The sequence below is a fragment of the Ictalurus furcatus genome, chromosome 28 (genome assembly GCF_023375685.1).
Source record: "Ictalurus furcatus strain D&B chromosome 28, Billie_1.0, whole genome shotgun sequence".
Taxonomy (NCBI): domain Eukaryota; kingdom Metazoa; phylum Chordata; class Actinopteri; order Siluriformes; family Ictaluridae; genus Ictalurus; species Ictalurus furcatus.
The window spans coordinates 3,092,054-3,117,155 of NC_071282.1; the positions used below are offsets into that span (position 1 = coordinate 3,092,054).

Below are 25,102 nucleotides of genomic sequence, written 5' to 3' on the forward strand. Positions count from 1 at the left end.
ATTTCTATGTGGCCCCCCCTGGTGGCCACCAGTTTGAGAACCACTGTCTTCCCTGACACTGCTCCCATCTTCCTAAAAGAGAGACTGATGTATGAACTGTTTATAGTTGTTCTGAGGAACTAACTTTTCTCGCGGACGTTCCACAGCAATTAAATGTAAGTATAAACGGTTAAAAATCACGTGTTGTTCATTCATACATTTACAAATTCTACGTTATTTGCGTGGTATGAAAGGAACGAAACACTTTGGGACCTGCTGTTATTAAAAATGAACCCACTTCCGGGTGGATAAACACGCTCCGTCGTGTTTTAGTCCTTACTTAACTCACCATATAAGACTTAAAACACTCCAAAAGTGTACAGTTCGGAGAGGGACTGCTAATTTCATTCAACCCTGAATCACTCCGCCATGAAATCTGAGGAGGAAGGGGAGGTGGAGGAGAAGGGGGCGGAACTACCGGCAGAAGCTACACAGTCTAAAGTGAAAGGACTTTGGACTTCCTGTTTTTATGCACAATGGACAGCCGTATTTTGTAGGCTACATGAAACCTTTAAATACAGTTTAAGTCTTATGCAGCGTGCTGTCATGACTCATTAATATAAATATAAATATATATATATATACACACAAATATAACAAATGTGAGCTTCTCGACATGGAGACACCGTTCAGGTGAAGTAGCAGATTTCTGAGCAGAGGTAAACACATCTGGATGTTAAACAGTTCACACGGATGTACTATGGAATTATTCTGTATAATCTATTGCATTTCTGCTTTTAGGTACATAAACACAACGTTCCATCTATTTTTATTTTTATTGCTGAACTAAACTATTTGTATTGGGCAGCAGACATACTGCTATTCGAGCAGTTAATACTCCATGAGGTCTTCTGTACCTGCCTGTTTAACCGACTAGCTTGATATTACAACTCTGAGCAGCACCGCTATGCAAGCAGGAGATTGTCAGAGGCGTTGAACAGTTAACATGGCTTGCTAAGCTTACTGGTAATGTAGCTAGCTAGTATAATGCGGGGTAATTGTGGCATTATTTTGAGCAGTAGCATGGGAATAGGGCTTTGACATTGACAGTGGATTGATTTGGTTTGACTGGAACCCTGTTTCTAAAAGATTAGTAATACTCTCTCTCTCTCTCTCTCTCTCTCTCTAGTGTTTCACTATGTATGTAGCTTCACTATGTAGCTTTCACTATGAATGTAGCTAGGTAGTATAATGTATGGAAATTGGAAATTGTGGCATTATTTTGAGCAGTAGCACGGGAACAGTGCTTTGACATTGACAAGGGATTGGTTTGGTTTGACTGGAACCCTGTTTCTAAAAGATTAGTAATACTCTCTCTCTCTCTTTAGTGTTTCATTAGTCTGAACCTACAGTAGGAGATCAAGATGGCAACCGTGAGCAACAGTAAGCCAAACTTTCAGTGCTTTACTTTTCTCATACTGCCTAGACTTATTACGGAATGAAAGCTAAATCTGTACATTTGTTTTTCTCTGTGTTCGCATATTTTCCTACACAGATGAGTTTAAACTGCTTTGTCCACATGCTGCACAGCGTCAGTCTGCCTCTGTGGTCACTTTCTCCTGCCACCTGTCTCCTGAAATCAGTGCTGTTAACATGGAGATCCGGTGGTTTATGGGGACACGCTGTGTTTGTCTCTATAAGAACAAACAGGTGACAAAGGGGAGAGGTTACGAGCACAGAGTGAATCTTTTCACTCAGGAACTGGAGAGAGGAAACGTCTCCTTACAGCTGACAGACTGCACAGAGTCGGACTTAGGACATTACCTGTGTCAGGTGACTGATGGAGACAGAACTGAAGAGCTTGTATTGGGAGTTCTAATGAATGTGGATACGGGTAAGTATTGCAGAACATTTGATCAATTCAGCATTCACAGTTGCAGTTGATTATCAAAAATCATGGAAAGACAAATGAGAAACACGTTCGGAATTCTGTGGTATTCAAACGTAAAGATCTGCTGTGTGTAATGAAGAATAACGGTTTAGAATTTCTGTACACAATCAACATGTACTTGAAACAAAAAAAAAGTTTTTGACAGGAAAACGAGAGATTCAAGCTAAACATGGAAAAAGAAAGTACACCCTGTTCAATTCTGTTTTTATGAAGGCAGATTTCTTAAATATACAGGATACATAAAGATAATAGGACAAAAATATATAGAATATAGAATATATAGAATGTTCATTAGTACTTGTCAAAATATTTTGTACATTTTTTTTTTTTGCCAGATTCTTCACAGGTATCTGCGTACATCTCTCAGGTGAGTACACCACCAGACATCTCTACACCTCTAACTGACATCAGGTTATATATTATCTATATATACACAGTTCATTGTATATATGTGGCTGGACTCAAGGTTAGACCCACACCCCATCCAACCCCCTCCCCCAATCCAGACTCTCACCTGTCCTTCACACTGTTTAATTTCTTTTCCACAGATTGATAGAAAATGGACAGAAGAGGAAAAAATGAAAATGGAGGAATCTGCTCTGTTGGCTGGTGAGTTTAGATAGAGCTGTGAAAGAAAACATTTCTTAGACTGTTGGAAGTGTTTTATAAATATGTACACAGTTATAATCAAGCATCTTTTAACACACAGTAATTAGGAATATTAAATGTAATTATATGATATACCTGGAGGTCATGTCAAGGTCATCGTTAGTTATCACTTCGGATTATTATTAAACCTATCTGTTGATATTGTGTGCATCTGAGTGTTCCTGTTCTCTTCAGCAGTGACAGCTGGTCATGAAAAACACATGATAGAGTAAATTTCAGGTCCATGCGTGCCACAAACTCCACTTCCCAGAACACACCGCGGCCTACAAAGATGGCCAGTATGTTTATGAATTATGTTTCGGCAAAAATACCAACTAATGATCACTTTTAATAATTTCAGAATATAAATCCGAGAATGAGAGGCTTAATGATGCCCTTAAAGAGAAGAGCAGCAAACTGGAGAAAACTGAGGAAGAGCTAAGAACCATTTCTAAATCGCTATCAGATAAAGACCAACAGCTAAATGAGTGTAAAAAACAGATAGAGGATAAAGATACAGAACTGAGAAACAGAGAAAAAATCATGGAGAAGAAAGACACACTACTTAAAGATAGAAATACAAGACTAGAGAAGACGACTAAAGAGCTACAGGAGAGAGATCAACAACTGAAACTGAAAGACACACAGATACAGGAGGAACAAATACAAGTGGAGGAAAAGGAGAGAAGACTTGTGGAGAAGGAAAAAGAATTAAAGGAGAAAACTGAACAGCTGACAGTTCTAAAAGAACGTTTAGAGACTAATGAGAAGAGTCTTTCTGAGAGAGGTGAAGAGTTAATGGACACAAATGAAAAACTTCAAAATGCCACTGAACAGATTAAGGAGAAAATCTCAGAACTGGAGGATATGAAGAAAGTGCTGAGGGCGATAGATACACAGTTGGAGAACACAGATAAAGAACTGGAAACCAGTAAAAATAAACTGGAGACACTGGGACAGGAGCTGCAGGACAAGGAGAGACAACTACAGTACAAGATGATCGTACTGGAACAACAGAAAACTGAGTTAGCAGAAAAAAACAAACGTCTTGAAGAGAAAGAGAGGCTTCTAACTGAGAGAGAGACACAGCTAATGGAAAGAGACAAACAGCTTCAGGGGAAAGACAGACTTCTAGAGGAGAAAACAAAGCAGCTGCAGGAACAGACAGATCCAGAATCATCAGCCCCCATCAGAAGAAGAAACAGCAAGGAAGGGTTACCTCCAACAAGTGAGTAACTTATTATATTAAGCAGTTAAAATCTTCTCAGAAGGTCAGTACTTCCAGATAGTGAATCTACACTTAATAACTCGTATGTAAGTACATGAAATATACTGTAATGATACTTAATGCTGCAACTCTTCAGATATTGTAAGGAAGTGTCATTTAAACAGTGAAAGTGGTTAGTTACAGTGTATAAAACATAATTTTAATGATATCATCTGTCTATCTATACCTTCTGAAGAATGTCTCTCTCATTCTGACTGGTTCTGATGTTTCCCAGTGAGTGGAGCGACTCAGGACTCTGCAGCACCAATCAGGAGAAGAAACAGTATTTATGGAGAGCGTCCAGAATGTAAGTGATTAATGATTGTTGTTGTGTGTTTAGTGTGTAACTCAACACTAGTTTTGGGTAAAAGAGACGACTATGAAGAGAGGCAGCAGGAGGATTTAGACACTTACATTTATCATTTGATTTGATATATCCAGATTTCATCATTAATAGATCCACCACCGTACTCCAGAGAACAGCATCGTCGCCATAATGCAGGAGTGATTCTGTATTAAATGATTCGTTCTTGTTCCTTTTCAGTGGGTGGAGAATCGTCTAGTCCACATTCTCCAGTGTCGGTTCCTGTAGCAGAACTGAGGCTGGTGCTGCTGGGGAGGACGGGGTCTGGGAAGAGTGCAGCAGGAAACACCATCCTGGGCAGAGAGGAGAGGAACCAGGCTGCTACATCTACAGATACATCTACATCCACCCAGCAGAGTGAGAGCACACAGGGGGAGGTGGCTGGGAGGAAGGTGACTGTGGTGGACACTCCCGACTGGTTCTCTCCCGGACTCGCTCTGGAGAAGCTGAGACAGGACGTGGGATACTGTGTCCGTCTGTCTGCTCCAGGACCCCACGCCTTCCTCCTGGTCATATCTGTAAAGCAGCCTACAGGAGAGGAGAGAGGGACGCTGGAGAAAATGGAGGAGATGTTTGGAGAGGGATGTTGGAGAAACACCATGATCATATTCAGTGTTACTGATGAGCTTCAGAAGAAGAACATTGAGGAGTTTATCCAATCAGGAAACCAGGAGGTCCTGAGATTTGTAGAGAAATGTGGGAACAGGTTTCACTGTCTCAACATTGAGGAGAGTGGAGATGCTTCTCAGGTCTCAGAGCTGCTGGAGAAGATAGAGAAGATGGTGGAAGGAAGCAGAGAGAAATTCTACAGCAGTGAGATCTACCTGGAGACAGAATCTCAGATTAGAGCAATGGAGACAAAGATCCTGAAGGAAAGAGAAGAGAAAAGGATCAGAGAGGAGATGGAACTGAAGGAAAAAATAAAAAAGGAGGTGCAGGACTCTCTGAGAAAGATGGAGGGAAAGATTCAGGAGCATGAAGGAGACATCAGACAACTTAATGACCGAACATCTGAACTGGAGAGAAAGATGAAAGAAGAGAAGGATGAGGAGAAAAAGACAGAACTTGAGAAGGAGCTGAAACGAGAGGTAGAGCGAAGGACAGAGATGGAAGGAAAGGTGAAAAAACTGAAAGAAAAGAGAGAGAGGGAGAGGAGAGAGATTGAGGAGAGGCACCAACAGGAGATGGAGGAGATCAGGGAGGTGTATGAAGGAGAGGTCAGGATGGAGGCAGAGAGAAACCTCATGAAGATCATACTACCTGAACTCCAGCGAAACATTTTGGCCTCAAAAATGAAGATGCAGGAAGAGTTCAACAGACAGATGGAGGAGAAGAACAGAGAGCTGGAGAGCTTTAAACAGAGACTTTCAGTGCTCACAGAGACTCACAGTCTGCTTGAAGAGGTTTATGAGAAAACTGTGAGAAGCAGCTCAGAACCAGAGAGAGCAGCTCTAACAGGAGAGGCATCGAAGGGAATGTCTCAGAGATATAAAGACTTTTTATTATTATTATTAAATGTAAGTACCAGTAATAATTATTATTATTATTATCACCGGCAAACTTGGTACTGCTGATTTCTGGTCTTGGAGGACGACATAACAAATATAGTGAGTGTTGATAATGTGGACATTTTACACACAGAAGAAGTCACATCATGCCCCAATGTGTTTTATTCTTCTTATACCTCAGCAATTTACCAACAATTACATTTTTATGATTAAAAAAAAAAGTGTCAGAAAACCTACTGATTGTTACTGTGAGCGCTGACGGGTTGATGACGCGACACCTTTTCTGTCCAGCTATTTTTTGTTATCATTATCCAACTACACAGAAGTGAACTGTGGTGATGAATTATTTACTCATTTTAACAGCAGCAACTATTAGTTATTTCAACATTTAATTCAAATTTAATTCATAATGTAATAGTTGTGTGAGGTGGGACTCGAACAGAGGTCGTCTTGTTGTCAGCATCAACAGACTTTTACATCAAAAATACAAAACAGATGCCTATAAATCACGTGTTTCTCTTTATTTTTCCTTTCTTTCGTAGTCGTAGGTTTCAGGTGGTGCAGGAGGCAAAAAATAAAAATAAAACGCAGAAAAAGGCAATACCCAACTGCTCCGATAAAATAATATAGAAGAACTTCTCTCAGTCTTAAAGAAATAATAAATAACCGCTGGACGACTCGTAATACACAACTATAACAAGGTAAAGCTGACTTCACTTAGATCGTCCACAAGGGGGCAGCATGTGCACATGTACAGAGCAGAACAACAGCCGTGGAGGAAAGTTAAAGAAACAGCTTTACCTCAAAGAGCGGACAGTGGAGACTCATTCTGTACATGTTAAATGGGGGAAAAAATAATTTAAATGTTAATGTCAAATATCTGGATATAGATGGATGACTAGATAGATACATAAATAATTAAATGATGAGAGATAAATAGATGATAAAAATATATATATAAAAAAAGACTGACAGACAGCATAATGATGAAGAAAAAGACATGAATCCTAAATTTATAAATGTGATACAAGGGTCCAGTATGTAGCTAGCTGAGAATCTGGACTTAGAATTAAGTAGTTTCTTAAGGTATTAACTTTGGTTAACCCTGGGGAAATATTTATTATTATTATTATTATTATTATTATTATGCTTATTATGATTATTATTATTATTTTTGTTGTTGTTGTTGTTGCTGTTGTTGTACAGGACATACATGTATAATAATAAGCTAATAATGCTGAGCACAGGGGGCGGGGTTATCAGAGGTGAAGGGGCGGAGCTCTCTCTCAGTTCTCTGTAATGGAGGTGAAAGTGAAAGTAGCCATTACACTTCCGGCTGTAACAGACTAAAACAGGAGGAATATATTTGTGTGTAGACAGGGGGGAGGTTTTACACACGGTGTTTAAACTGTAATGAGGTCAAAATACTGAATATGAGCCGCTCTGAAATGTGGACACACTTCAGCTAAAGCAGCAGATTTGTTTATATCTGAGGAACCGAAAAGGTAAGGGGAGTTAGCATCATGCTAACGTACAGTGAGGGAAAGAAGTATTTGATCCCCTGCTGATTTTGTACATTTGCCCACTGACAAAGAAATGATCAGTCTATAATTTTAATGGTAGGTTTATTTGAACAGTGAGAGACAGAATAACAACATGAAAAACCAGAAAAACGCCTGTCAAAAATGTTATAAATTGATTTGCATTTTAATGAGGGAAATTAGTATTTGACCCCCTCTCAATCAGAAAGATTTCTGGCTCCCAGGTGTCTTTTATACAGGTAACGAGTTGAGATTAGGAGCACACTCTTAAAGGGAGTGCTCCTAATCTCAGCTTGTTACCTGTATAAAAGACACCTGTCCACAGAAGCAATCAATGAATCAGATTCCAAACTCTCCACCATGGCCAAGACCAAAGAGCTCTCCAAGGATGTCAGGGACAAGATTGTAGACCTACACAAGTCTGGAATGGGCTACAAGACCATTGCCAAGCAGCTTGGTGAGAAGATGACAACAGTTGGTGCGATTATTTGCAAATGGAAGAAAGACAAAAGAACTGTCAATGTCCCTCGGCCTGGGGCTCCATGCAAAATCTCACCTCGTGGAGTTGCAATGATCATGAGAACAGTGAGGAATCAGCCCAGAACTATACGGGAGGATCTTGTCAATGATCTCAAGGCAGCTGGGACCATAGTCACCAAGAAAACAATTGGTAACACACTACGCCGTGAAGGACTGAAATCCTGCAGTGCCCGCAAGGTCCCCCTGCTCAAGAAAGCACATATACATGCCCGTCTGAAGTTTGCCAGTGAACATCTGAATGATTCAGAGGACAACTGGGAGAAAATGTTGTGGTCAGATGAGACCAAAATGGAGCTCTTTGGCATCAACTCAACTCGCCTGTTTGGAGGAGGAGGAATGCTGCCTATGACCCCAAGAACACCATCCCCACCGTCAAACATGGAGGTGGAAACATTATGCTTTGGGGGTTTTTTTCTGCTAAGGGGACAGGACAACTTCACCGCATCAAAGGGACGATGGACGGGGCCATGTACCGTCAAATCTTGGGTGAGAACCTCCTTCCCTCAGCCAGGGCATTGAAAATGGGTCGTGGATGGGTATTCCAGCATGACAATGACCCAAAACACACGGCCAAGGCAACAAAGGAGTGGCTCAAGAAGAAGCACATTAAGGTCCTGGAGTGGCCTAGCCAGTCTCCAGACCTTAATCCAATAGAAAATCTGTGGAGGGAGCTGAAGGTTCGAGTTGCCAAACGTCAGCCTCGAAACCTTAATGACTTGGAGAAGATCTGCAAAGAGGAGTGGGACAAAATCCCTCCTGAGATGTGTGCAAACCTGGTGGCCAACTACAAGAAACGTCTGACCTCTGTGATTGCCAACAAGGGTTTTGCCACCAAGTACTAAGTCATGTTTTGCAGAGGGGTCAAATACTTATTTCCCTCATTAAAATGCAAATCAATTTATAAAATTTTTGACATGCATTTTTCTGGATTTTTTTGTTGTTATTCTGTCTCTCACTGTTCAAATAAATCTACCATTAAAATTATAGACTAATCATTTCTTTGTCAGTGGGCAAACGTACAAAATCAGCAGGGGATCAAATACTTTTTTCCCTCACTGTAGATGTTAGTCACCAACGACTCAGTAACCTGTTAAACTGGTCCTTCAGAATACACTGTGGAATTGTGCTTTCAAACCATGTAATGTTCCTGATCTCCACACTGCATAAACTCAACATCATCATCTGTGCTTCTCATCTCAGTACATGAAACACACACTCAGTATTCAGTATGAGGTTCAGTATACAGGGTGCTAATGTGGAGTGAAGTTCATTTGAGTTGAATAAACAGTACGTCTGTTTTTCACTCTGCTACACACCTGCACAAGGGCCTAAACGCAGCAGCTTGTACAAATATGAATTAAATCGTGATTCATCATTTCAGTAAGTTTGTTTATCTACTAATCAGAGATGAGCTCAATATCAGTTTAAACTGAAACAATCAGAGACATTTCTCCATCAGAGAGGAAATTATCTGTTGTTATGTTTGATAAAAATATTAAAATTGTAGCTGAACATCTTTGTACTGAAAGCACAGAGTGAAGAATGTTTAGCAGCGATTCTGACTGTAAATCATAAGTTTTTCTCTCTGTATTTTATCTAACATTACGTTTCTCTCTGTTGTTTTACACGACAGCTTCAGTATGGGTAAGTAGATAACTCGACTTCACACTAACGGTAGCGGCTGATATTTTATAAACTTATCGCATATATTACATTTGAATCCAGGGATGAAATAGAAAGATAAAAAGCATTTTCAGACACCACTGCCAGACTCCATCAGAATCTTATTCAAAATCATACACCAATAAAATCACCAAATTTCCCAGGATTCCTCTGGATTAAACAGGGGTCTTTTGTGCGAATATCCAAGAACCATTTCACCTTTTTGGATTATTTTCATAAGGTGTGACTCCTAAATATTGAACTGTAGATTTAAAATACACAGGGGGAAATGCACATATACTGACATACTGTATATTGGTAAATACATGCGTTTATCAGAAAATAGTATTTTCCAGTAAATCACAGGATATTTCTGTTCCTTAAGGGGAACTAGCGGTATATTAGCACAATCCTACATTCTACAGATTTACTGTGTGTGATGACTGATTGTTGTCTAGTTTTCCTCTTTTTTATTAAGACACACATCAGCTGTGTTTTAACCAGAGTAACAGTTACTTTCACATTTTCACATGGAACAATTCACATTTGATTTCATGCATAAAATCTTCACACTGTATTATTTACTTTCACAGGAGTCAGGATCAGATGAGTATAAACACTTTTCTGTGATGGTGATGTGTTGATGCTGCATGATGACAGATGATGTGGCCACACAGTAAGACGGTAACTAAACACACATACATCCTTCTCTTTTGTTTGCACGTTATTCCGGTTGTCTTTTAGTGTTTCATGATTAAACGTGTTGCAGATCACACCATATATTTCATAATGACAGACACAGATTTGGGTTCGGTTTCACTGTTTTATGTCCAATTTGTATTTTCATGTCACATTTGACTACCTGCAAGTTTTTACAAAATATGGGAACGCCGTGTAACCTCTCAAGTGGAAGTTAGTTAGAGATAGTTAAGCGATAGTTAAGCAGCTCCTCAGGCTGGAGTTTTGCTGCTTTGTCCCATCTGGGCATGCTCAGAACAGCTGTAGACCACTCTGCTGGAGTGTGGCTGCATGCACCAGAGCAGTCAACCTACGAGAGAGGAGACCAAATTCACTAAAGAATATAATTCACTAAGACTCTATGACAGTCAGTTTTCAGGCATTTTTCTTGGGTAATGGTAAAAGGAAGTTGGTGGACAGCGTGAGGATATTCATGTTTGAGCTTGGCTTCCATTATGGCTGGCTCTGCCTGATCCAGTTCTGTTCTAGAAGGTTGCCCTGTTCCTCACACAGCACCAGAGCTTCCTTGAAGAGGTCCTGCGCTAGTTTCCCGTGCTGTTATTAAAAATGAACCCACTTCCGGGTGGATAAACGCGCTCCGTCGTGTTTTAGTCCTTACTTAACTCACCATATAAGACTTAAAACACTCCCAAAGTGTACAGTTCGGAGAGGGACTGCTAATTTCATTCAACCCTGAATCACTCTGCCATGAAATCTGAGGAGAAGGGGGCGGAGCTACCAGCAGAAGCTACACAGTCTAAAGTGAAAGGACTTTGGACTTCCTGTTTGGATGCACAATGGACAGCCGTATTTTGTAGGCTACATGAAACCTTTAAATACAATTTAAGTCTTATGCAGCGTGCTGTCATGACTCATTAATATAAATATATATATATATATATATATATATATATATATATATATATATATATATATATATATACACACAAATATGACGAATGTGAGCTTCTCGACATGGAGACACCGTTCAGGTGAAGTAGCAGATTTCTGAGCAGAGGTAAACACATCTGGATGTTAAACAGTTCACACAGATGTACTATGGAATTATTCTGTCTAATCTATTGCATTTCTGCTTTTAGGTACATAAACACAACGTTAAATCTATTTTTATTTTTTATTTTTATTGCTGAACTAAACTATTTGTATTGGGCAGCAGACATACTGCTATTCAAGCAGTTAATACTCCATGAGGTCTTCAGCACCTGCCTGTTTAACCGACTAGCTTGATATTACAACTCTGAGCAGCACCGCTATGCAAGCAGGAGATTGTCAGAGGCATTGAACAGTTAACATGGCTTGCTAAGCTTACTGGTAATGTAGCTAGCTAGTATAATGCGGGGTAATTGTGGCATTATTTTGAGCAGTAGCATGGGAATAGGGCTTTGACATTGACAGTGGATTGGTTTGGTTTGACTGGAACCCTGTTTCTAAAAGATTAGTAATACTCCCTCTCTCTCTCTTTCTCTCTCTCTCTCTCTAGTGTTTCACTATGTATGTAGCTTCACTATGTAGCTTTCACTATGAATGTAGCTAGGTAGTATAATGTATGGAAATTGGAAACTGTGGCATTATTTTGAGCAGTAGCATGGGAACAGTGCTTTGACATTGACAAGGGATTTGTTTGGTTTGACTGGAACCCTGTTTCTAAAAGATTAGTAATACTCTCTCTCTCTCTCTTTAGTGTTTCATTAGTCTGAACCTACAGTAGGAGATCAAGATGGCAACCGTGAGCAACAGTAAGCCAAACTTTCAGTGCTTTACTTCTCTCATACTGCCTAGACTTATTACAGAATGAAAGCTAAATCTGTACATTTGTTTGTCTCTGTGTTCGCATATTTTCCTACACAGATGAGTTTAAACTGCTTTGTCCACATGCTGCACAGCGTCAGTCTGCCTCTGTGGTCACTTTCTCCTGCCACCTGTCTCCTGAAATCAGTGCTGTTAACATGGAGATCCGGTGGTTTAAGGAGACACGCTGTGTTTGTCTCTATAAGAACAAACAGGTGACAGAGGGGAGAGGTTACGAGCACAGAGTGAATCTTTTCACTCAGGAACTGGAGAGAGGAAACGTCTCCTTACAGCTGACAGACTGCACAGAGTCGGACTTAGGACATTACCTGTGTCAGGTGACTGATGGAGACAGAACTGAAGAGCTTGTATTGGGAGTTCTAATGAATGTGGATACGGGTAAGTATTGCAGAACATTTGATCAATTCAGCATTCACAGTTGCAGTTGATTATCAAAAATCATGGAAAGACAAATGAGAAACACGTTCGGAATTCTGTGGTATTCAAACGTAAAGGTCTGCTATGTGTAATGAAGAATAACGGTTTAGAGTTTCTATACACAATCAACATGTACTTGAAACAAAAAAAAAAGTTTTTGACAGGAAAACGAGAGATTCAAGCTAAACATGGAAAAAGAAAGTACACCCTATTCAATTCTGTTTTTAAGAAAGCAGATTTCTTAAATATACAGGATACATATAGATAATAGGACAAAATATATAGAATAATGTTCATTAGTACTTGTCAAAATATTTTGTACATTTTTTTTTGCCAGATTCTTCACAGGGATCTGCCTACATCTCTCAGGTGAGTACACCACCAGACATCTCTACACCTCTAACTGGCATCAGGTTATATATTATCTATATATACACAGATCATTTTATATATATATATATATATATATATATATATATGTGGCTGGACTCAAGGTTAGACCCACACCCCATCCAACCCCCTCCCCCAATCCAGACTCTCACCTGTCCTTCACACTGTTTAATTCATTTCCACAGATTGATAGAAAATGGACAGAAGAGGAAAAAATGAAAATGGAGGAATCTGCTCTGTTGACTGGTGAGTTTAGATAGAGCTGTGAAAGAAAACATTTCTTAGACTGTTGGAAGTGTTTTCTAAATATGTACACAGTTATAATCAAGCATCTTTTAACACACAGTAATTAGGAATATTAAATGTAATTATATGATATACCTGGATGTCATGTCAAGGTCATCGTTAGTTATCACTTCGGATTATAATTAAACCTATCTGTTGATATTGTGTGCATCTGAGTGTTCCTGTTCTCTTCAGCAGTCATGAAAAACACATGATAGATTAAATTTCAGGTCCATGCGTGCCACAAACTCCACTTCCCAGAACACACCGCGGCCTACAAATATGTAGGCCGCGCAGTATATGTTTATGAATTATGTTTCTGCAAAAATACCAACTAATGATCACTTTTAATAATTTCAGAATATAAATCCGAGAATGAGAGGCTTAATGATGCCCTTAAGGAGAAGAGCAGCAAACTGGAGAAAACTGAGGAAGAGCTAAGAACCATTTCTAAATCGCTATCAGATAAAGACCAACAGCTAAATGAGTGTAAAAAACAGATAGAGGATAAAGATACAGAACTGAGAAACAGAGAAAAAATCATGGAGAAGAAAGACACACTACTTAAAGATAGAAATACAAGACTAAAGAAGACGACTGAAGCACTACAGGAGAGAGACAGAGCACTACAGGAGAGAGACAGAGCACTACAGGAGAGAGATCAACAACTGAAACTGAAAGACACACAGATACAGGAGGCACGAACACAAGTGGAGGAAAAGGAGAGAAGACTTGTGGAGAAGGAAAAAGAATTAAAGGAGAAAAATGAACAGCTGAAGGTAAAAGACACACAGCTGAAAGAGAAAGACACACTTGTAAAACAACATTTACAGACTAATGAGAAAACTCTCTCGGAGAAAGATGCAGCATTAATGGAAATGGATGCAAAGCTTAAAAGTGCTACTGAACAGATTAAGGAGAAAAACACACAACTAGACAATATAAACAAACTGATGAGTGAGAAAGATACACAACTGGAGAACACTGTAAAAGAGCTGGAAATCAATAAAAATCAACTGGAGACTTTGGGACAGGAGCTGCAGGACAAGAACAGAGAACTAGAGGAGATTATGGGCGTACTGGAGCAACAGAAAACCGAGTTAGAAGGAAAAAAACAACAGTTAGCAAAGAGAGAGAGACAGCTAATGGAAAGAGATAGACAGCTTCAGGAGAAAGACCTACTTCTGGCAGAAAATGCACAAGCACTTCAGAGTAAGGACATGAATCTGGAAAAAATGGACACCGAACTCCGAGAGGTAAACAGCGAGTTGCAGAAAACAGCCCAGAAATTAAAAGACAATCAGAGACAGTTGGAAGAAAAAGAGAGACAACTAGGGACTCTTTCTGAGAAAGATGCAGCGTTAATGGAATCGGATGAAAAACTTAAAAGTGCTACTGAACAGATTAAGGAGAAAAACATACGACTAGACAATATAAAGATACTGATGAGTGAGAAAGATACACAACTGGAGAACAATGTAAAAGAGCTGGAAATCAATAAAAATCAACTGGAGACTTTGGGACAGGAGCTGCAGGACAAGAACAGAGAACTACAGGAGATTATGGGCGTACTGGAGCAACAGAAAACTGAGTTGATAGAAAAAGACAAACAGCTTGAAGAGAAACAGAGTCTTTTACTTAAAAGAGAGACACAGCTAAGGGAAAGAGACGAGCAGCTTCAGGGGAAAGAAAGGGACATTACTCATCCAGACTCTTCAGCCCCTGTCAGGAAAAGAAATAGCATGGAGGGGTTGCCTCCATATAGTGAGTATTTTTTTTCCACACATAAGGTGGTAAAAAAAAACCATAAAAGACTAGAGTGGGGAAATTTGACATTTACTATAAAAGAATTAAATATGATTTTAAGTCTGGTCACGTAACACCCACATGTGCCAGTAGAGGGAGGTGCAGACTTCTTATTTTGAACCTAGTTTGATTTCTCTATGGTTTGTTTCCCAGTGGGTTTGCATTTTCTGCTGTATTGCTACAATAAACTTATGCTCATGCTCCTTGGATGATTAAAAAAAATCTATTTAAAAAAACCCTAAATTGGCTGGTTGACAGTGGAGCCTCAATGGAGCTCGAAGTTAGTTTTGCATTTTATTTTGGTAACAATGTTAATATTATGCACCATGTGCACCTCATATGCAATAAAAACAAATTCTGTTTTAAGATAATGATTTATTTTATTTACAGTGGGTGGAGAATCATCTACTTCAGATTCTCCATTGTCAGTTCCTGTAACAGAGCTGAGGCTGCTACTGCTCGGGGGTATGGGTTCTGGTAAAAGTGCAGCAAGGAACACCATCCTGGGCAGAGAGAAGAGCCAAGCAGCTACATCTACATCCACCCAGCAGAGCGAGAGCACACAGGGGGAGGTGGCTGGGAGGAAGGTGACTGTGGTGGACACTCCTGACTGGTTCTCTCCTGGACTCTCTCTGGAGAAGCTGAGACAGGATGTGGGACTCTGTGTCTGTCTGTCTGCTCCAGGACCCCACGCCTTCCTCCTGGTCATACCTGTAAAGCAGCCTACAGGAGAGGACCGAGGGATGCTGGAGAAAATGGAGGAGATGTTTGGAGAGAGATGTTGGAGAAACACAATGATCATATTCAGTGTTACTGATGAGCTTCAGAAGAAGAACATTGAGGAGTTTATCCAATCAGGAAACCAGGAGCTCCAAAGGCTTGTAGAGAAATGTGGGAACAGGTTTCACTGTCTCAACATTGAGGAGAGTGGAGATGGTTCTCAGGTCTCAGAGCTGCTGGAGAAGATAGAGAAGATGGTGGAAGGAAGCAGAGAGAAATTCTACAGCAGTGAGATCTACCTGGAGACAGAATCTCAGATTAGAGCAATGGAGACAAAGATCCTGAAGGAAAGAGAAGAGAAAAGAATAAGTGACGAGAGAGAAATGAGGGAAAAACTGCAAAAGGAGGTGCAGGACTCTCTAAGAAAGATAGAGGGAGTGATCCAAGATCATGAAGGAGACATCAGACAACTTAATGACCGAACATCTGAACTGGAGAGAAAGATGAAAGAAGAGAAGGACGAGGAAAAAAAGAGAGAACTTGACAGGGAGCTGAAACGAGAGGTAGAGCGAAGGACAGAGATGGAAGAAAAGGTGAAGAAACTGAAAGAAAAGAGAGAGAGGGAGAGGAGAGAGATGGAGGAGAGGCACCAAAAGGAGATGGAGGAGATCAGGGAGGTGTATGAAATGGAGGTAGAGAGAAACCTCAAGAAGATCATCCTGCCTGAACTCCAGAGAAACATTTTGGCCTCAAAAACTAAGATGCAGGAAGAGTTCAACAGCCAGATGGAGGACAAGGACAGAGAGATGGAGATACTTAAAGAGAAACTTTCCAAGCTGACAGAGATCCACAGTCTGCTAAAAGAAGCATACCAGACAACCATGTTGACCTTAATAGAACCAAAGTAAATTCAGAAATTCCCAGTAGGCTGAGAGCATCCAGCAGGAGAGAACGACTAAAAGTACATATTAGGGTTTAGATACACTTTCATGTATACTTTCATGGTATACACGATTATATATTTTGTTTCCTTGTAAGTTTTTGTTTTACCAGTATAGATTTATGGGATTAGTTGTAGGTGACTGTAAATATGATACAAATTCTTTTTAAAGTGGGTAGACTGGTAGAAAAAAGTTATTTAAGACTCAGGAAAAAAGTTATTTCCATACATTGTCCTTTGTATTTGTAACACAAGCTGGAATGTGTTTACACGACCGAGCCCATCTTTAGAATGGGTGACATTTGTCATTTTAAAAAACTATATTTTTTAAAAAGTCTGTGTGCCATGATGGTACTTTGATTGTCTTTGGTTAGTCCTGCTAGTTATAAAATGTAAATGGAATTGCATAAAAATAAGTAAATATAAATATACATTTGATTCACATATCACGTTCTGTATATAGGTGTTATAATTAGAATGCATAATAAATATTATGAGCCATGTCCTTTTTATAATTTTTGTGTTTCTGTCCCTCCTCTATATAACTTGAACTTATTGAACTAATTTCCAAAGAAACGGGACATTTTTAGGAAAACTCTTTCCCAAAACATCCAGTTTCTCTGGAAACTTTGTATCTTCATAGGGGCAGCTGGGGCCCATTTTCTTCCAAAAATCAAGTCCTCATTCACGACTCCATACATTTGAAACTCAATTTAAATACTAATGACCTCTTTCGAGTGAACGATAATGTTAAAAAGTGTTAGTATCTTTCGTTTGATCATCATTAATGTCATAATGTCATTTTCTTCGAAAAGTTTCACAGATTTACTTCTCTCCAAATGTAATGTCCGAGCAAGAGCAGAATTGTGTTATTGCTCTTTATCTCAATCCACAGTTTGTAGGCGTAAAACATGCCCGAAACTTCCCTTACTTCCATACACCGGATCAGTCCCAAATACATTATTTACTCAGGGTAGTATTAATATATTTGCAATAAAAATGAATGAAGGCATCCTAGATTCATAAAAGAATGGCCTAACCTAAAGAATGTGTTGCTTCTTGATTCAGATTAAAAATCATTTTCTTCGCAATAAAGGAAAACTACGATTAAAAATAAGAATGTAGCGCAATAAAACAACAAAAGCTTGAAGAATTACCATAATATCCCAGCAAGAAATTCATCCATGACCCGGTACAACTCAATAATTATGACCCTGATTACTGATATTTTTTAACAAAGTAATACAAACGTAATACCTGGTGACCTTTCTGAGACGTGAGATTACGGTACACGAATAATGTCGACAGTGTAAACGCAAGCAGCGCAGTGGGAGGAGATATTTTGAACTGGGGCTCGTTCTCAAACGCACTGGTGAAAAATCCGGATGAAAGCGAGAGAGTTTTTGGCTTCCTGTCTGAAAACCGATAAACTGCCACACTAAAGCAGCAGGTGTCTGTGCGAAGAAGGGCAACAGGAAGAAGGGAACGTTCTATTAAAGATCGCATTAAAAAAAAAAACCCAGACAACAGACTCATTATATCACACTATTCTCTCTATTTCTCTGAAGGATTCGATTGAATTGAAACCAGACATGGCTGCTGCAACTAACAGTAAGTAAAACATGAATGTTGTTTAAATGTTCTTATGTTCTCAATGCCTGCGTGATGAGTTATGTCTTTAGACGGGGGAAACATCTTACTCGTTTTTTTTTTAGAGCAGTTAATAGAAAAGGGAATCACCACTACAGACGTTATTTCCTGTGCACTTCATGTTATCTATCTATTATGAGACATTATTCCTGCCTTTGACTGATGAACCAAATATTGTACATGATAAATATGTCGATATAGTTTTGAACTGTATTAGTGAACTGAATGAATGCATATGTCTTGGTGACTGCTAAGCAATGGAGATTTCATTGGCCCATAGCACCTCTTTAGATTTTAGACCAAAAACTGCGAAGTATATTTAAGATTTCAAATGTGCCGCACCTACGTCTCGATTCTTAGCTAATTGAACGGTATTATCTGTAACATAATAACAGAAGGGAGTCAGAGCAGAAGTCTGGATCTGATGTTATGATATTAGATAGATGATATTATGGCCATTGAAGCGGGAGAAAGTAATGAAAGGGTGGCATGGTGCAGCAGGAAACGTTGACGCCTCACAGCTACGGGATTTACCGTTCGATACCGAGCTTGGGTTTTACTGTCTGTGTGGAGCTTTGCATGTTCTTCCTATGTTTGCTTGAGGTTCCTCTGTTTTCTGGTTCCTACTGTCCAAAAACATGCAGGTAGGTGGGTTGGCTATGCTAAAAATCGCAGGTTAGTTAGTTAGTGTGTGAATGTGTGCTTTTATGATGCCCTGTGAGGGACTGGTGTGCCATCCAGAGTGAATTCTCCTGCCTTGCGCCCAGGGTTCCCGAGACAGGCTCCGGATCCACCTCGGACCAGGATAAAGCCGATACTGAAGATGAATGTATGAATGAAAATAATAATAATGCATAAAATAAAAGAACAAAACTCAAGTTCTAAATAAAACAAGTTCTAGTGCTTTTTCTATATCAGTCCTGCATGTGATTTACTAAAGATTGTGGAAACTATATAATAATAGCGCCTGCTAGTATCTTCTAGATAACTAACCCAGGCCTAAGAAACTATAATGTTGCACACTTTTAGATAGTTTTAATCGGCCAAGATAATTGGTGCAGGGTATTGATGTGTGAAATGAAAAGAAAACCCATGCTGCTTTCACAAAGTCGTAAGAAATCTTCTAGAAACTTCATCATGGAAAACCGTAACATTGACAAAATGCCTTCAGATTTTAATGTAATCATTCGATGGTATTAAGCGTGTAATGTGAATGAAAATAAGGAATGTTTTACCATAAGGAAGATGTGATGAATCTAATTGTGTGTGTGTGTGTGTGTGTGTGTGTGTGTTACTTTTCTCACACTTTTTTCACACAGACGAGTTTAAACTCCTTTCCCACCAAGACAAACAGGCTCAACTTGGCTCTCCTGTCATGTTCTCGTGTCATTTGTCTCCTGAAATCAGTGCTGTTGACATGGAGATCCGGTGGTTTAAAGGGACAGACTGTGTTTGTCTCTACAAGAACAGACAGGTGACAGAGGGGAGAGGTTACAAGGGCAGAGTGCATTTATTCACTCAGGAGCTGGACAAAGGAAACGTCTCGTTACAGCTGAGAGAGAGCCGTGAATCAGATATAGGACATTACCTGTGTCAGGTGACCGATGGAGAAAGGACAGGGAAGCTTACGGTACGACTGTGGTGGGGTAAGTATCCCAGAACTTCACTTTCCATCAATCAAAACTCGTTATCAATGGGATCGAAATGAAGAATAAAAAAAAGAGAAACATTGGCGGTTATTCAGATTAAAGAGGTGCAGAGTTGAAATGATGCTAATGTGCTAAAATGTCATTTGAATAAACAATAACTCAAAACCTCCTATGGTTGTATAGTGAAAACTCAGAAATTGTAGTGGATGTGGATATTGTTGACACATAAGTGATTAGTCCTTCATTCTAAACAATGGTGCTAGTCTTTGTTATGCTCTATTTTGGTGTGTGCTCTCTGCGGCTGGGTGATTTGTAAAACGATAAAGGTTGCTAGTCTAACTTCCTGTTGCACCTTTCCCCTGCTGCAAAACCGAATTTCTGTGTGCGACATCGTCCTGCTTTTCATATTTCCGCTATTTCAGTCATTGCTTAGATTGTTCACAGTTGTCTCTCAGATATGATTAGCACTTACGTTTGACTGGAGTGCAAAATGGGGTTTTCCCTAGGTTTTCAGAAGGGCTTAGGTGCTTTTTGGGTTCTGTGGGGTGGTGGTGGTTGGGGTTGGGGGGTTGAAATCATTCAAAGGAATTTTAAAGTTATTTTAAGGTTGTTTTCGACGAATATGCTTACCATTTCTGTGAATAAAGCCGGCAACACTTATTGTAGTTACAGTCAAAAGTCTATTCATGTCACCAAATATCATGTTTGAGATTTGATGAAAATATATGACCCTAACTTGTACACATAGGAAGAGTAAATATGCTGAAATACATATGTAATTATGTTTGAAAATGCAACCAAATTACATGAAGTAGACAGACAGAGAATTATTGATTTATTGCACCATTTATTTCAACTGCTGTGTTCACACGTAATGTCTTTTTTTCTTCTTTTTTTAAAGCAGTCAGAACCTGTTTTGCTTAATAATCCTATGTAGCAGACCATGTTCTCAACCATATTTATAGGAGGGTTAAATTTTATATTAGCATGTCTCCATACACTAAATACAGGCTCTAAGGGAAACTGTTCATTTCTTACATTACATTACCTCAGAATATATTACACATTCAACAGGACACTAGATTTTTATAATATTCCAGCTTTAAAACATTAAAATGTACCATTCCAAAGTGAATAAAACGTTACTTTTTACTAACGGTTCACCGCCTCAGCAGCACTGCTGACAAGCTCGCTAGCAGCGGCTAATACTTAACCGTTAGCATCACAGTGCTGGTACAGTCCAGCTAAATTAGCACTTCACTCGGAAATGATAAGAAACATGCATGCTACACCTAGTCAAAACAAAGGACTTCTTATATTCAGGTATTTATAAGGCCTTGCTTAAGAATTCTCTCAGATGACAGAATCACACCTCTGTCTTTCACAGTCCTTATTTGAAGCTGAGGCAGTATATGTTTTAATCCCCACTGGATTAAAAAATGGGGATTGTGATACCGTTTTTTACTCGTGCCAAAACAAATCTGCAGTTGAACATGACGGACTTCTTATCTCATTAGATGAAGCTAAGGAGGCAAAGGATGAAAAGTGTTAGACCCTGGAGTTTTTAGTAAACCCTAAAAAACAAACTTTTTTAACCATAAGTTTATGCAGCGGGCCTTGGTAGCTCAGGGCCCAAGGCAATTGCCGACCTTTGCCTAATGGTAAAGTCCGTCCCTGTATGCCATACTTATTTAAGCCTGTTTGTGTAATTGGGAATAGAGGAATGCCGAGTATTCACCCCATCAAGAATCTCAACATTTGGTAGTATCTTTTGATTCAGTTCACCAACATGATTCGTTCTCTGATTCATTTCTGTAAGTTACGTATTGCACCAGTAGAGGGCGCCATTGAGTGTCTTTTTTAAAAAAAAATTTTTTTAGACATTATGAGTAAGTTTGTTTCATTCACTCAATACACTCATTTAAACAATGCATATTTTCAAGAGACAAGATTTAGCATTATGATTTATTCAAATTGACATGTCCAATCCAATCCATGTCTAATGTCCAAGGTCTGGTGAATTTCTTTTCAAGAAAGACGTTTCAGTCAGTGCAAGCTAGTTTTGTGATTTATTTAGAGTTGTTGCTGGTCTGCAACTTAGCTTCTCTTAATTATCTCATGCAGATCCTCTTCGAAGGTTAAGCAGACTCTTTCAGGTAATTTTACGCCTTTTATATTTATCTTGAATTCAGTAAAAATTTGATTGTTTTTTTCCTTATGGTATATAATAATTCTATCATAATCCTGTTTTACTAGCTTTATATCAATTTCTTTCCTAGTGTGGTGTCATTCCCTATGTTAATATCCAGCAGGTAGGCACACATTTCTATTCAAAACTGAAGGTTACTATAAAAAGCATTTAAAACATTATATAATATGGCAAGTACTTTAGAGATGTTTCAGAGCATAATCCTTTGGGGTAATAACATTGATCAATAAAGTTCAAATCTTTTCAAACTTTTCTTTTTTAAAAAAAAGATGTAAATATAATGATAATTTTGATGTTTTATAGTATAGCATTAATGTTAGTGCTAAAATGTCTATATGATAGACAGTACGGAATCCTTTACTCTGTTTGATTCACATCTGCAGTGGGGAAGAAAATGGACAGAAGAGGAGAAAATAAAAATGGAAGAGTCTTCTCTGCTGACTGGTATGGTTAAAACCATATCGATCGCTTAGCAATCTTGCGCATTCTGCATTCAATACATTAACCACACTTCGCTGTTAACCTTAATAATTACAGAATATAATACAGATGTTAAAAGCATCATGAAGGAACTTCTCAAGAAGCACAGCGCACTAGAGAAAACTGAGCAAGAATTAAAAAACACCAAGCTGGACCTAAAAAGAGCAACAGGAGAACTGGAAGATGGTACAGACCCGGACTCGTCAAAATTGGCGCCTCCAGTCAGTGAGTGGCTTTTGGACATCGTATATTATATAATATTAATATAAAATGGTAAGAATATTTAGGGAATGTTCTTGGCATGAACAGTGGGGTATTCTGTCTCAAAAATATATTAAAAGCAAAAGAGTTATCTTTATAAATATAATATACCTATTTTTTTTTTAATGATCTTGTTATGCTGTTTACACATTAGGCTAATTGATGCCTTTTCATAATCACTGAATCAAAGGTATACTATTAATAATTCGTCAGCCTGCCAAATCATATGATTAAGTTGACTGACAGCGTAACTTTCTTCTTCATTGTCAATGGGTGGAGCATCATCAAGTTCAGATTCTTCACGATTGAGGCTGGTGCTGTTGGGGAGGACGGGGTCTGGGAAGAGTGCAGCAGGAAACACCATCCTGGGCAGAGAGGAGAGGAACCAGGCTGATACATCTACAGATACATCTACATCCACACAGCAGAGTGAGAGCACACAGGGGGAGGTGGCTGGGAGGAAGGTGACTGTGGTGGACACTCCTGACTGGTTCTCTCCCGGACTCTCTGTGGAGAAGCTGAGACAGGACGTGGGACACTGTGTCCTTCTGTCTGCTCCAGGACCCCACGCCTTCCTCCTGGTCATACCCATACCTGTAAAGCAGCCTACAGGAGAGGAGCGAGGGATGCTGGAGACAATGGAGGAGATTTTTGGAGAGGGATGTTGGGAGACTGTCCTCCTCCTTTTCACTGTTTCTGATGAAGTTCAGAAGAAGAACATTGAGGATTTTATCCAATCAGGAGACCAGGAAGTCCAGAGGCTTGTAGAGAAATGTGGGAACAGGTTTCATTGTCTCAACATTATGGAGAGTGGAGATGGTTCTCAGGTCTCAGAGCTGCTGGAGAAGATCGAGAAGATGGTGGTGCAAAATGAAGGGAGATTCCACAGCAGTGAGGTCTACCTGGATATGGAATCTGAGATTGGAAAAATGATCATGTGGGCTAAAGAAAAGAAGATCGCAAAAGAAGAAAAAGAGCTCAGAGTCAAACTAGAACAGCAGCTCCAGAATTCTCTGAAAAAGATAGAAGGAATGATCCAGGAGCATGAAAAAGATATCACACAGCTGGACAGTCAAATAGCTGATCTGGAAGGAAAAATTCATGAAGAAATGGATGATGTGAAAAAAGAGAAACTGGAAGGAGAACTGGAAGGAGAAAGGCATAAGAGGACAAAGATCGAGAATGTGATTATGATACTGAATGAAAAGATAGAGTGGGAGAGGAGAGAGATGGACGAGAGACTCAGACAAAAGGTGGAGGAGATCAGGAAGGCCTATGAAGGAGAGGCTGGAATGGAGGCAGAGAGAAACCTAATGAAGATCATGCTTCCTGAAATCCAGAGAAATCTTTTGACCTCTAAATCACAGATGGAGGAAGATTTCAGAGGACTGATCGAAGAGAAGGATCGAGAGCTGGAGTTCCTGAAACAGACCCTGGCACAGCTTAGAGACGCGACAAAAGAATCCATATCGGGAAGAGAGGTTCAAGAAGAGTCTGGAGAAATGGTCTCCTCAAACAAGTGTAGGAAACGTGGTGGGAGTATATGATTGTTGAGACTTTCACTTTGCTTTCACACACAGTGATGAGTTTTATGATGCAAATCTATGATTAAATCTGACATATTTACTGGAGAGAAGAAATGTCCTGGAAACCAGCCTCATATAAAACTGGTGGAAAGGATTTAGTTGTAGTTACAGCATGCTTGTCTGTAACGCTTCATGACAGTATATCAGTGAGAGTCTAATAATTGTTGTTTAGAAAAGTGATGAGGCCATTTTGTGATGCTGGAATTGTACTGTAAACTTTGCATGAGTTATCAACCTAGGACGTAAATAATTATTATGTTTAGTAATGTCATTTTGTACCGTACACATTATGCACCAAACATATGGAACACACATATCAATAAACAATCATCAGGCTCCACTGAAGAAAAAAAAAAAAAAAGAATTGCTAAAAACTACCCCATTTTAATATTTAACTACATTTTATTATTTGCCTTAATTTTACCGGCACATTACCTTTACATTACTGTTATAGTGTTCTTTTATTCTGTTTTCATTATTATATTTTATGTTTTATGTTGTTATTTCCTTCTTTCTCACTCACTCACTCACTCACTCACTTAACCACTTTATCCCAGGGTCCATCACAGTTTTCTTTTTTCTCTCATTGATAATATTTATTGCACTATTATAATTTACTTAATAAAATAATAGTAATTTTTGGGTTGCCATTTTTCTTTGTTTCTCCATTTTTATTTCACA

General features: G+C 39.2%; 2 protein-coding genes across 2 annotated transcripts; both read left to right on the forward strand.

Annotated features, from left to right (window-relative positions):
• The first annotated feature begins 496 nt into the window (after positions 1 to 496).
• Positions 497 to 17,089, forward strand: LOC128603281 (putative leucine-rich repeat-containing protein DDB_G0290503). Its single transcript, XM_053617592.1, has 14 exons — positions 497 to 698; positions 1,368 to 1,422; positions 1,535 to 1,873; positions 2,266 to 2,297; positions 2,479 to 2,539; positions 2,940 to 3,806; positions 4,081 to 4,152; positions 4,390 to 5,773; positions 9,432 to 9,442; positions 12,068 to 12,406; positions 12,783 to 12,814; positions 13,021 to 13,081; positions 13,481 to 14,884; positions 15,317 to 17,089. The coding sequence occupies exons 2-14, from the start codon at positions 1,404 to 1,406 to the stop codon at positions 16,552 to 16,554; spliced, it is 5,859 nt and encodes a 1,952-aa protein (XP_053473567.1). The 5' UTR covers positions 497 to 698; positions 1,368 to 1,403; the 3' UTR covers positions 16,555 to 17,089.
• A 2,712-nt stretch (positions 17,090 to 19,801) lies between these two features.
• On the forward strand, positions 19,802 to 25,098 carry LOC128603432 (GTPase IMAP family member 7-like). The gene is made up of 6 exons (XM_053617853.1): positions 19,802 to 19,882; positions 22,010 to 22,041; positions 22,165 to 22,197; positions 22,478 to 22,538; positions 22,632 to 22,799; positions 23,115 to 25,098. Exons 4-6 carry the CDS (start codon positions 22,514 to 22,516, stop codon positions 24,380 to 24,382), a joined length of 1,461 nt encoding a protein of 486 aa, XP_053473828.1. The 5' UTR covers positions 19,802 to 19,882; positions 22,010 to 22,041; positions 22,165 to 22,197; positions 22,478 to 22,513; the 3' UTR covers positions 24,383 to 25,098.
• The last annotated feature ends 4 nt before the right edge of the window (positions 25,099 to 25,102 follow it).